This window comes from Sciurus vulgaris, assembly GCF_902686455.1.
Source record: "Sciurus vulgaris genome assembly, chromosome: 1".
Lineage (NCBI taxonomy): Eukaryota > Metazoa > Chordata > Mammalia > Rodentia > Sciuridae > Sciurus > Sciurus vulgaris.
Genome location: NC_136461.1, coordinates 10534547 through 10547437, shown reverse-complemented (window position 1 = coordinate 10547437; position 12891 = coordinate 10534547). Strand labels below are relative to the sequence as shown.

The following is a 12891-nucleotide window of genomic DNA, read 5'->3' as shown; positions in this document are numbered from 1 at the left end:
ACAGGTGCTAGCTGGGGTTATGGGCGGCAAGAAAAGACGAGTATTTGGGGGCACCACGTTCTTTCTCCTGTTCCTGGAGACCCGTGGTGCATGTCGGGGAGGAGTGTCTGCAGAGACCAGTTTACTGCTGCTCAAATCTGGTGACTCGCTAAAGTTGGAAGAGAAACTGGCGGGTCTCAGACATGCTGACTAAAACCAGGTTTTCTCAGTCTTTCTGGAATTGCTGGCCTGACAGTTTAACTTTACCACCACGTTCCTTGACAGTAAGGTACGGCTAGATCCATAGACACAGCATCAGTGACTGAAATGGCCTTGGGAGTGGGTGGGGACTGTGCACAGCCAGCTTGGCCCCATTGCCGCCAGGAGAGAGAGGAGGGCCGCTGTTGTGGTCCCTGTTGGAAGAACAAGGCTGCCCCACGCTCCACCTGTCCTCAGGTAAGCTCAACACTCTGCTCAGATGACAAGAGCAGCAACCACGCCTGGGAGCTGCGGGGGTGTGGGGGGCACCCCCGTCCCTTGTCCCTCTGCCCTGCTGGCCTTTGCCACCTGCCTCTTCTTTGTGCTACAATGAGGGCAGGCACTTTCAGAAAATAAATCTTATTTTTGCTTTTGCCTATTTGTTTCAAGGACTTTATGTCACCTTCGGGATTACTTTGAAGACATCCTGCTGGGGACATTGAAGCATCAGGGTGGAAAATCACTCCTGTATTCCCGTATTCTCATTTGTCACCGTGGGAATGTCAAATCCACGCAGCCTTCTGGAATGTCGGAGTGGCTCAAGGCTGACTCCCCTTCTTGCTAAGCAGTGCCTCCCACGCCTGTGTCTCTGTCCACCCATCCGCCCACCCCGCCAGCCACCAGCCGTCCCCCAGGCATTTATCACCCTCAGTGTGACACATGCCGTCCGGGGTACTGGGAGCCGCCCTGTTATCTTCCTCCAGAGGAGGCAACTTGTGGCAGTGGCCTCTGGGTGCCTCCGCACCTCGTGCCCACCCCCCTCAGCCTCCTCCAGCACTGCTGGCTCTGGATCTTAGTGGAAGAACCGTATCTGTCCTTTCCAAATGCCAGGAACCCCGAGGTCACACAGACCTCTTCTGTCACTTTGCCTCCAGCCCCTCCCAGTCCTCCAGGGAGGCCCCCGATTGACCTCTTAAGGCCCCTGCGGCTTCTTCTTCTCCACCATCATCTTCAGCCCCTGTCTGGGTTCCTGGAGTGCCAGGCTGGCCTCCCTTCACGGTGTGTCCCATTTGCCACCAAGATAATGGTCTCAAAGTGCAAAACTGTCTCACCAGCTCCTTCAAACCTCTGACTAGTTTCCTGCTGCTTCTCGCCAGGGCCTGGGGGTCCCATGTGTGGCCCTGCCCACCCTGCTCACCAGCCTTTCAGCCCCTGGGTTCTTCACCCTGCCACTGTGCTGTCCCTTCACCCAGAAAGCTCCCCCTCCCTCTATGGATAACGACCCCATGCCGATGCCCCGCCCTCCCCCACCAGGCCCGCGTGCCCTTCTTCACAGGACGGCAACCTTTCCAATGTCATGTTTACTGATGCCCTGATCCAGTCCCTTCCCCGAGACAAGCTACCTGAGGGCAAGGACAGCGCCTGGCTTCCCCGGTATTTCATGATTTATTATTTCAAACATCGAGTTGGAAGGGTTTTCCATGAACACCCCTGTACCCGTGACTGGATCCTGTCCCCCTCCGTGCCCCTGCCCTGCACAGGGCCTGGTCACGGAAAACAGGTAATGGATCTGAGGAGGGAAAGATGCTCCTGCTTCCACTCCAGGATGAGGAAGAAAAGATGAAGAGTCTGTGGAATAACATTCATCCAGGAACGATCTACAAGCTGAAGATTGGAAGCAACTTCCACGCTCACTGCAGGGGCCTGGCAAGTACGAGACGGCACTTCCCACATGGGTTCCCTGCCACTAGCAACCGTTGCCAGGGTGTCTGTGAGCATCGACCCGGCAGGGGCTGCCCGACAATGCAGTATTAACCACGAAACCTAAAGCAAATTTGGTGTAATGGGGAACTATTTTTTAAGTGTAGATGATACCTGTTCTGTGCAGGTACCAGTCTAAGCACTAATGGAGATCAGCGCGTCTCAGTCCTAACAACACCACCAACAGGTGGGGCTCCTCATTATCCCCATTTTACAGGTGAGGAAACCGAGGTGAGGAGAGGTTATGTAACGTTCCTGGAATCACGCGGCTATTACCATGAGAAACTGCTGTGGAGGTGACAGACTTTCACAGTAGCTACTGCTGTGAGACAGCAGCTGCCCTAACTTGAATTTAAATTTCCTTCTGCTTCTTTCACATTTCATTTTGGTGGCAATCATGTCTCACTTGTGTATCTTATCTTTTTTTTTTTTTTTTTTTAAGGAAAAATCACTTCTTAAATCAAGTAAGTTTGGAGAAGGGAATACTCGGCCACGTGCCCACGAAGCCAACTCAACAGATGCCCCATCATGGCGAGATTCAGCGTGACATTTTAAGAATCATGCAACTAAGGTGAGAAAAGAAAAATCCCAGGAACCTTTGTCGGAGCCGGACAGCTGGATGCCGAGGTCCCTGAGCAGCTGCTCTGTCTCCTCCAGCCAGGACAGCGAGTGGCTCAGGATGTCCAGGGTCACCTTCTGGAGCCCCAGGACAGGCGGGCTCATCTGAAGGTGCTGGAGGAGGTCGACTTCCCTCTTTAGGTCGCTGCTGCAGCAAGACATTTTCATGCAAGCCTGAAAACAGAAGAGACCGCGCAGAGCTCAGACCCAAGGCAGGGAACAGCACTTGACCTCGCCCCGAGGCAGCCAGTGCACAAGGGTCATCCTGAGCGGCCCCAGTTTTGTTCAGTGTAATTTTTTTGTTTTTGCAAATTACATTTTTTGCACCCTAACTTGAATTTTTGACAATCTAGAGAACAACCTTTTAGGTACGTGCAATCCCAATGCCAAATTGCCTTGGACAATTTGGCTGAAACTAGAACCAAATTTGGCTTCTGTCGTTCATCACGGTTCCTGCAGATACCAATTCACAAGCTGGGCAGAAAGTGTGGCTCCCTGGTTTTGGGAAGGAGTACCGACAAGCCAGCATGTGCACAAATGCCACGAACAGCAGCTGCTGAATTGAGGAGAAGCACAGGGAGCTGCCTGTGGCGAGCTCGGTGTGGGCCCCGGGGCGCCTGGGCCAGGGGCAAAGGTGAGGGGCGGAAGCAGCTTTCACTCCTGGATCAAAGAAGTAAATGCAGGGGCGGGGGATGCAGCTCAGTGGGCAGAGTGTTTGTCTCACATGTACAAGGCCCTGGGTTGAATCCCCAGCAACACCAAAAAAGTAAACCCAAATAATGGGCAGAAACATCTTTGGCTTCTCTGGAAATAACATGGGATTTCCCCCCTCTGCCCCTGGGGCTTCCCAAAGTCAGCACAGACATCACTTGTCCCTTGGTTTTTATTCTAGTTCCCCATTTCCTCATCCACCCCCATAGATCCCCAAATCTGAGGAAGCTCAAGTTCCCTACAGAAAATGTGCAGTATTTGCATATAACTTACGTACAGCCTCCTGTATTCTTTAGATCATTGCTAGATCACTCGGCATACCTCGTGCGACGTGAGTGCTGTGTAAACAGTTGCTATCCTTATTGCTCAGGGTATACTGACAGTGCTCAGGACGGCTGCATTTCCCCCTGAGGTTGTTTTTTTCCAAGTTGCAGATGGGCACGACGCCTTTCCTTTATTTATTTATTTTTATGTGTGGCTGAGGATGGAACCCCAGGCCGCACACGCCAGGCCACTGCTCTGCCACTGAGCCCCAGCCCCAGCCCCCTGAGTATTTCGGACGTGTGGTTGGCTGAACCCACGATGCAGAACCCCCAGATGCAGAGGTGACTGTACCTGAAGATGCTCAGGCATCTTTTCTTCATCTGGGAGGCAGTTTTTGAGGCCCCTGGTTTTCTGTTCTCCGGTAGGAGAAGAGGTAGGTAAAAAACCAGGGAATTTCTACCCAACCTGTTCCAGAGAGCTGAACCGTTTCCCAAATAGGAAGCACAGCAATTAGGCAAAGGGGCCCCGGGGACAGCAGAAGGGGCCACCTGGCAGCTGTCCAGCGCGGCCTTCAGCTTCTCCATGTTCTTCGCCGTCTCCTCCTGTTTGGAATGGCTCTCCTTCTGCAGGCTCCACTTTTTCTGCTGAAAGTTGATGTTGTCCTCGGTGACCTGAGTGATCTTCTCTATCAGCTGATGACAAAAGGAAAGAAAACAGAAAGGTGTCGAATGCCGAGTGGCTCCAGGAGAGGGGGACCAGCAGATGGCAGCTTGAGACACCCATCTCAGCAGGTGGGGAGGGAGGGCCTGCCTTGTCTTAAGGAGAACATCCACTTGGCACTTGGGCTCAGGGGCCGTTCCTAGGAGCCAAAGGCCTGCATTGTTGCCAAGCGTGTGTTCCAGATCCGTCTGCATTCGTAGCAGGGACTCAGAACATGGAGCCTGATGCTGTGCGAATGGACAGGCTGGGTCCCCGGTGCCCCGGGAGCACGGCCCACGCTGCTTCCTCACCTGGGCGGTGACTCAGAGGACTGGAAAGAGTCCTGGGAGAGTGCGGGGCAGAACCACCCTCCGCCATCGCCACCTTCCTCTTGGGAGGAGAAGGCCGGGGCACGTGGACTGAGGACTGTGGGGGCTTAAGTGTGTGTGACCGGTGGCCAGAAGTCCGCCTGCACAGCTGAGCTCGAGTCTCACAAGAACATTTCAAGGGAGTTTAACGGGCTTTTACTTTAAAAGCCAGGAAATCCCATAAAATCAAAACAAATCTTTATGGTGTAGCAACAGTGTGAAAATATGTGCCACCAACAAAAACAGAAACATATGCTCCCAGGGTCTGGCACGCAGATCCCCGAAGAAGAAAGAGAAGGAGTCCCGTGGCGAGAGCACCACACCAACCTGCTGGTCCGTGATGGCCTTGTCCTGGCAGGGCTTCGCCTGCCCGTAGGTGGCCTTGATGACCTGGCTTCTGAACTGCTCCAGCTGTAGCACAAAGGGGGCGGAGGGTGAGTGGGCTTAGGGGTGGAGCCAGGGCTGGGAGCGGGTTGGGGTCAGGAATCACCTAGACAGGCCCGCACGCCCTGGTGGTCATTCTGTGGTCTGGGACTCTTTGCTGGGCACGGAGAGCGGCTGCCCACAGAAGGAAGGAGAGCAGCAGGTTTTAATTACTTTCTGGGTATGCCTGCCTGACCCAAGCCAGGCACGTGGTCCGTGCGCACACGTCTCAAGCCCTAAAAGAGCCACTTGCTGCCAATTATCCAATGGGAAGTCTGGGCCGGGAGCGCTCTTCTGTAATTGCTAAGTTGGCACCAGACTGTGAAATAAATATTGAGACTGTCAGCCCAAGTGAATTGTGCAATCAGCAAGGGCGCCTGGGGAGTGGAGCACGCCTCTCTTCTGCCATTTTGTGCTCGCGCCTAAGTGTCCTGAAGACTCATTCATTGCTGAGTCCCTTGAGCCTGGTCCCCCTGCTGTGTCCGCGGGGCACTTGGACCCTGTTGAGGTCAGGGTCCTCTGCTTCAGCCAAGCTGCAGGGCCTGCAGTATGCTGGTGTTTTGGGGCTAAGGTAGACGGGACGACGCTCCTGCAATAGCTCACAGAACCCAAGTCCAGGACGTCCTGGACTCCATCAGAAGGCAGAGGCAGAGAAGCCGCTTCCTCTGGGAATTTACCCGCATGGTAGCTCTTGGCCTGCCCTTTGTGGTCCCCTGGAAAAATGTGGTCATTAAAGACTCTAATGAGAGCCCTGTAGGGACCCAGAATCAACTGAAAAGTCAAGGAATCCCCAAACGCAGGAATTTACAGCACACAGGAACTCTGGAAACCAGTAACGAGACGGTGAGGGTCCCAAGGACATCCCGAGGTCCTCCTGCCGGACCTGAAGCGCTACAAGCTGTCCTCTGGTTTCATGACCAAGGGAGGGTCCCCGCTCACCAGGGAGCTGGGTGCTCAGGAGAAGCCCCGTGAGTGATGGTCCCAGTGCCCGGGGAAGGACTGCCCAGGGCGGGAGGGACCGACACTTCTGAGCATGGGCTTGGTCCTGAAGTTAGTGGGCTGCCGTGGGTAAGTGTCAGGCAGGGACAGGGCCTTGAGGGAAGAGCGTGGAAGGCCCTGGGCTCCTCCTTTCTCGAGTCCGTGGCAGGGGAGTTGGAGTGACCTCTGCCCGCAGCCATAAAGAGACCCTCGACCCGTGGCCCAGAGTCAGGCATGCGTTGGGAGCGCGGCGGCCAGGGAAGGTGACCGGGTCACCCAGGTGTGCAGACCGGCAGGGCTCTGAGCCTGCGGCTGGCTGGCTGGACACCTTCGGGAAGAGCGAGGGTGGTGGAGGCGGGAATGTGTGCAAGGGTGTTAGCATCAGCCAGAGGTCAGAGGTCAGCCTCTCCACCTTTGTGCCTCTGAGTGTCAGAGGCTGGGACAAGGCCCGGGCACACTGCCGGGCGGAGACCGGACGTAGCCATGGCAGGGTGGGCGCTGGGCTGAGTGGCGGGGAGGGAGCCTGCAAGGGCTGGGCCTCTCGACCTTTCCTGGTCGTTCAAAGTCCCTGGGAATGGGGTGAAGGACACGGGGGACCCTCCCTCCCAGAAACCAGAAAGCAGGCACCATATTAGGGTTTAGACGTGAGATGTCGCCTCTGGACGCGAGCGGTGGGGCTTTGGGGAAGTGACTGACCTCGTCAGCGGAAGAATCCATCGAGGGCTGAGTGGAGGCCTGGGGGGACTACTTGGAGGAAGTGGGTCCCTGGGGTGTGCTCTGGAAGGCAAGACCTCGCCCCACCGCTTCCTCCCTCTCTTTCTGTGCTTCCGGCTGCCATGAGCTGACATGACAGCGTTCCTCCTTCACATCCTCCCACCATGATGTTCTGCCTCACCTCGGGCCCCAAGCAATGGAACTGGCCAGCCATGGACTGAGTCCTCTGAAACCGCGCGTCAAAGTGGGACTTTCTCCCTCAACACCATTTTTGTCAGGCGTTTTGGTCACAGTAGAGAAAACTAGCACGACACGGAATGTCCTGTGGGTCCCTGGAACTGTTGTCCTCAGGAGAGGACCCTGTCGAGAAGTCCAAAGCGTGCTGCCCTGGAGGGCCATGTTCTGGGGGTCTTGTCCTCTGATCCTGGCTTCCGTTTGCCCTCCCTGAGCCTTTGGTAAAGTCTCCTCTGAGTGGCTTGGCCCTCACAGCTGTGCCCTCTCAAGAGGGCTCCCAGCCCTCTTGGGCCTGAGCATTGGGAAATGCTCACCACCCTGCCCAGGACAGTCTGCATCTTGCATGGACTTTGGACCCTTGGGGTTTACTTTATTAAGAAAAGTGGTGTCTCTTTATGGACACAGAGACACCTGCTGGGAGCCCAGGGGAAGAAAGACTGGTAAATATCAGGACTTAATGTCAGGGAGAAAGTCCTAGAGATAGCCTGGGGCCACGGGGCCTGGGGCAGGTGTGGAGCCAGCACCGGCTGTGTGGCCAAGGTCTGGGGCCACGGCACCCTACTAGAGAGGGGAGTTCCCGCGGGCGAGAGCGCTCCAGCAGCACCCCTGGGACCAACAGCCACAGGGGTGGGAGAGGCCCTGAGATCCACGGAACAGGTCACACCAGCTTCCTCTGGCCCCCACCTGCCACCTGGGTACAGAAAACCGCTGGGATACAGGCGGGCGAGGGGCCTGGAGCACGCCTACCTGACCTACTGCCCTTTCCAAATTGACCTTAATGAGGTTCTCTCTGTTCCCCATTTCTTGCAGCTGAAGCAATTTCCTTCTGGAATCCTCCTGAAGCTTCTCTTCGACCTGAAAGGATGACGAAAGCCTGTGTCTGGGGCTCATGTGGCCCTAATGCGCCCTGGGGAGGCTCTTCCAGGAGTCTAATGGCCCCGGGTCCCAAAGGGGCAGGGACAGCTGCAGCCCGCGGCAGGGGTCATGGGTGAGCACCGTCCCCTGGGATCTGGGTCCTGGGCTCTGCTGTTTATCCTACCCCAGCCTCCATTCCATCAGAGTCCCTGTGACCTCCAGAAAGCCACGTCACTTGTCCATGACTTAGTTCCTCACCTGTCAGTCGGGGACGGTGGCACAAGGGCTGCCTCCCAGGGTTGTGCCGGTTAAGGGTGTCAGGACAGCTCTGGCCCTTCATAAGCACCAAGTGTGGTTGTGACTTGTAATTGGGGGTCGGGGGCACACCACACGGCATGATGCACACTCACCAGGGGAAGCCTCCTAGAGGCGGTGGAGCACGGGCTGGAAGAGGAGCTCAGGCTGCACCCGAGGCTTAGGGGCCGGGGACTCTTCCAACTGGAGGGAGCCTGCGGGTGTTCAGTGCTGCCCTCTGCTGGCCGTCAGGGGGCCCTGCAGCCTCTACCCATTTGGGAACAAGCCTCTGAGCAATGTGGCACCCGGGCCCTGGCACTGCTCAGGTACGAGGCAAATGCTAGTGAGAGGATTTTGTGCTGAACCAACTTTACACACTGTTCAGCAGGGGGCTGGAGGGCGGGGTGCCCCGAGGAAATGAGACCTCAGACAAGCCCTTCAGAGCTTCCTGGAGAGCTGGGTGGACCGCGAGGGGCTGGGGCCAGCGGTGCTGCCCTCTGCGCGTCCTGACTTCTCTTTCAGCAGGGTTTCCCGCTGCTGTGACGGCGGAGGCCTTGCCCGGCCTTGGACGTGCTCTGAGCCCCTCATCTTAGCCAGAGGCTTCCCACTCCCCAGCCCCAAGCCGGTGCCGTCCTCAGCTGCCACCTGCTGCAGTTCTTGCTCCTAGTGTCCCCTGCCTGTCACTGCCCGAGTCGGAGCGCATCCGTGCATTTGGTCAGCAGAGATTTTCTGTGCTCCTGGCCTCAGGCCAGACCTGAGAACCTCCGGCCTGCGAGATGTGGCCTCCCCACCCCACTGCATTTCCTTCCAGTATGTTCTTTGCAGCACCGAGGGGTCACCAGGCTGGGAGCAGCCATCTGGGAGTGCTCTCTGCCAGGTGTAGGTGGCTGGGGTCTGTGCCGTCTGAGTGTGTGACCATTGAGCATGTGACACGTGCTTTGGGTCCACTGGGTTTAAATACACCTCCATGATCAGTGGAGATATTGCATTTAAAGTATTATTTAAAAATAAATGCAATTTTATTTTTAAATAGAACTGTGGAGGAATTGAACTGTAAATTTTATTCAATTTCAGTCTCCACAGTCACTTGTGGCTATGGCTATACCACAGGAACCAGAGTCAGACAAACCTGGCCTCTGCTCTTGGCTCTGCCCCTTACTGGCCACCTGCCTTTGGGCTACTTCACCCCGAGTCTTCCTCTCATCTCTCGTTCCCTTGTCCATAAGAGAGACGGGTAGTTGCTAGGTTACAGAGCTGGTATGCAGATGACAAGAGATACACGTTCGTCACAGTGCCTGGCACATGAAACACGGTAGCTGCCATTGCCAACATTATGATCAAGAACAAATCTAATCATGTCAATCCCGTGTTCAAAGGACATCAGGGGCTTTCTGATCCAAACGCCTGCTCCAAAGTGAAAGATTTCCAAGCCACTTTCAAGAAGCTCAGATGAATTCCAAAGGCAAACAAAAATGAATCCACACCCAGAAAAACTACATAAAACTCCTCTAAGTCAAAGGAAAAGAGAATCAGCCCAAGAAGAGAGAGATTACCTACAGGTGTGATTTTTAGGTTTACAGCTCACTTCTACACAGGACAATGGAGCTGGAAGGCAGGAGGGTGACCAGCCGGAAGAAAACCATCACCAAGGGAGACTCAAGCCTCCGTCAGTGTCTTCCAAGGTTGAAGGTTAAAACAGACATTTCTCACACGCACACGCATGTGTGCATGCACACAAACACGTGCACACACACACACAAACACATGCACACACACAAACACAATCACACACAAACACATAAGCAAACGTGCACATACACATGCACACACACATACACATGCACACACACAAACACAATTACACAAATATATAAGCAAACACATGCACACCCACACGCACACACACAAACACATGTACACACAAACACAAAAACACAAACACATGCACACACACAAGCACGCACAAACACACACGTGCACTTGCACACATACACACAAACACATGTACACACAAACACAATCACACACAAACACATAAGCAAACGTGCACACACAAACACATGCACACACACAAACACAATCACACAAATACATAAGCAAACATGTGCACACCCACATGCACACACAAACACACAAACACATGCACACTCACAAGCATACACACACACACACTTGCGTGCACACACAAACACATGCACACATAAACACATAAGCAAACACGTGCACACACACATGCACACACACAAACACACAAAACACAAACACATGCACACACATAAGCACACACACACACACACACACACATGCACTAGCACATGCATGAAAGAATTTGTCACCAGCAGAGCCACACTGAAGGAAAACATGAAAGGATGTTCCTTAGGCAGAAGGAAAACTAACCATGCGGGTGATCAGAGGTGTAGAGAAGGCACAGCTAATGCACAGATTGAACATGGACTCTCCACGTCTGGGGTTTCAAAGGTGGAGGGAAGTTTAGAAAATGTTGACGGTGGCCCATGAATCTGCACGGTGTCACTGTCTAAGGCCACTGTGTCATCAAGGAGGAGGGCAGATTCATCAGGGGATACTGGGGTTGGCAAGTCGAAAGTGAAAGCTGTGGTTCTTAGAAAAGCCACGAGGAGAACAGAAAAGGCAGGAAGGACTCGGCGAGCATCGGCCTCGCTAGGTCAGGAACACGTGCTCTTGTCTTACTATTACTAAAAGGAGAGGGAAGGAGGGAGAATTTCTAAGCTCATGTAGGGAAAAGTGAAACAATAAAAAGCTATCAACTCACAGGAGGCAAGAGTGCAAATAAAAGATCATAGCACAGGTGGTATAGCTGGCACTGAGCGAGACAACAAGTTTAAATCCAACAACCAGCAATTCCAGTTTACGTAAGCGAACTAAAAGACAAAGATTGCCAAATTGGGTTTTGTAAAAAACTATATGCTATTAACAAGAGCTACATCTAAATTTCAAGAAAGATTGAAAGAAAAAGTGAAAAAAAATCATGAAACTAAGGAAAAGGAAGCTGGTGTAGCTGATGGAGATATATTAATGACAAAGTGGAATTGAATAGAAAAACACTATTAGAGAGAAATAAAGAGGGTCATCTCATGATGATCAAAAGGTTGATTAAATAGGATGTATGAAAATGACAAATTCATATGCACCTAATAACACAGACTCAAAATTTATAAAGCAAAATTGACAGTATTAAAAAAGGAAATAGACAAATCTACAATAATGATATGATTTTAAAAAATTCCACTCTCTCAATGACTAACAGACATATAGACAAAAAAAAAAAAAAAATCAGTAAGAACATTTCAGTTTTGACTATGGTAAACTTGATTTAATAAATATATATAGAATATAGAATACTGTACCCAGTGGTGAATGCAGAATGCATATTTTTTTCAAGTGCATATGCGGAACCATTATTGGCCAGATGAAAGTCATAAAGCAAATCTCAATATGGAGGGGTTGAAATCACATAGAGGATATTCTCCGACCACAGTGTAATTAGGAAAAAAATCAACAGCAAAAAGGTAATCCTAAAAAAAAATCCTTATATGCTTAGAAATTAGGAAATAACCTAAAAAAAATAACACAAGTCAAAGAAGAAATAACATTGGGAATTGGAAGAGATTTTGATTTGAATAATAATTAAAATGCTACATACCAAAACTTGTGGCATGCAGCCAAAGCCTTGCTTTGAGGAAAACTTATAGCTCAGAGAAAAGCCAGTGGTTTAACCGATTTCCATGTTTCTAATTTTTAAAATTCTATTGAAATTATTATTATTATTATTATTATTATTATTATTATTATTTGTGGTGCTGGGGATTGAACCCAGGGCCTTGTGCATGCAAAGCAAGCTCTCTACCAACTGAGTTATATCCCCAGTCCCTTGAAATTATTTTCATCTGTATCTATTCTTTTCTGGGTAAGTTCTGCAAGTATAATTTTATTCATCTAAAAGTTTTTCTGATTCCTGTCAAATTCTTACCAAGCATGGCTTTGACTTTATATATTTCAGTCTGTGGTCTCATTTCTATCAAGTCTATGCTTTCCCCCAAATCTATACTTTGCACATCTAAATTTTTTGATAATATTTTGTTCTTTTCCCAATTTTTAGTGAATATCAAACTTTACTTGGTATGCTTTTCACTGTTGGTTTTATTCTGTCAATCATTTCTATTTATATGTAGTCAACTTTGCGAGTTTCAGCATCACTGAGATGGAATTTCCTAGACAGCTTCTCGTCTAGTACGCACTAACTGGTGAGGTGTAAATGGCTTAGCGTCTGATGGTCACCCTCACAGTTACATTAAGTAAAAGCTGGAGAAAATTCTGGGTCATTTGTTTTTATTTCTCAGATCATCCTCAAGTAATTCCCTCAGAATTCTTCTGTCATTTGATCTTGCTCTTAAAATACTCTTGGTTTTCTCAGTGACAACTGTTCTCTCATCAAATAGAGTAGATGGTTCAGGTTGAGAGCACAGAGATTCTCCCCAACCTGCTCAGGATCCTCACAGTTATTTTCAGTTTAGATTTTTAAAAAAATATGTGGGATCCATCAGCCTATTTTAACTCTTTGTCCAAAGCGGTCACTTCCCATCGTTATGACAGGGTCTAGAACAGCCGAGCTTTCTGTGAGGGTGGAAATGTCCTAGACCCGTGCCGTCTAGGACAGTGGCCGCCAGCCAGGTGAAGCTGTTGAGCACTTGGGGTGGGAAACTATTTACTTTTAGTCGACTTAAAATTCAAACGGCCCCGTGTGACAGGGGTGAAG

At 51.4% G+C, this 12891-nt stretch overlaps 1 protein-coding gene and 1 pseudogene across 5 annotated transcripts in view; one reads left to right on the top strand and one right to left on the bottom strand.

Moving 5' to 3' along the window:
- Positions 1 to 12891, top strand: part of LOC306654597 (caspase-9-like) — a 462751-nt pseudogene that overhangs the window by 121040 nt on the left and 328820 nt on the right. The gene's annotated exons all lie outside the window — the stretch shown is intronic.
- The window catches only part of FHAD1 (forkhead associated phosphopeptide binding domain 1), a 105592-nt gene that overhangs the window by 45141 nt on the left and 47560 nt on the right, over positions 1 to 12891 (bottom strand). For 3 of the 4 annotated variants that reach the window (XM_079142806.1, XM_079142809.1, XM_079142807.1), the window contains exons 11-14: positions 7695 to 7802; positions 4926 to 5009; positions 4080 to 4223; positions 2535 to 2730 (exon numbers count right to left, since the gene is read on the bottom strand). In XM_079142806.1, coding sequence (XP_078998932.1) covers positions 2535 to 2730; positions 4080 to 4223; positions 4926 to 5009; positions 7695 to 7802 — 532 coding nt within the window. The remainder of the gene's footprint in view (positions 1 to 2534; positions 2731 to 4079; positions 4224 to 4925; positions 5010 to 7694; positions 7803 to 12891) is intronic. The other variant, XM_079142808.1, reaches the window with a different exon arrangement.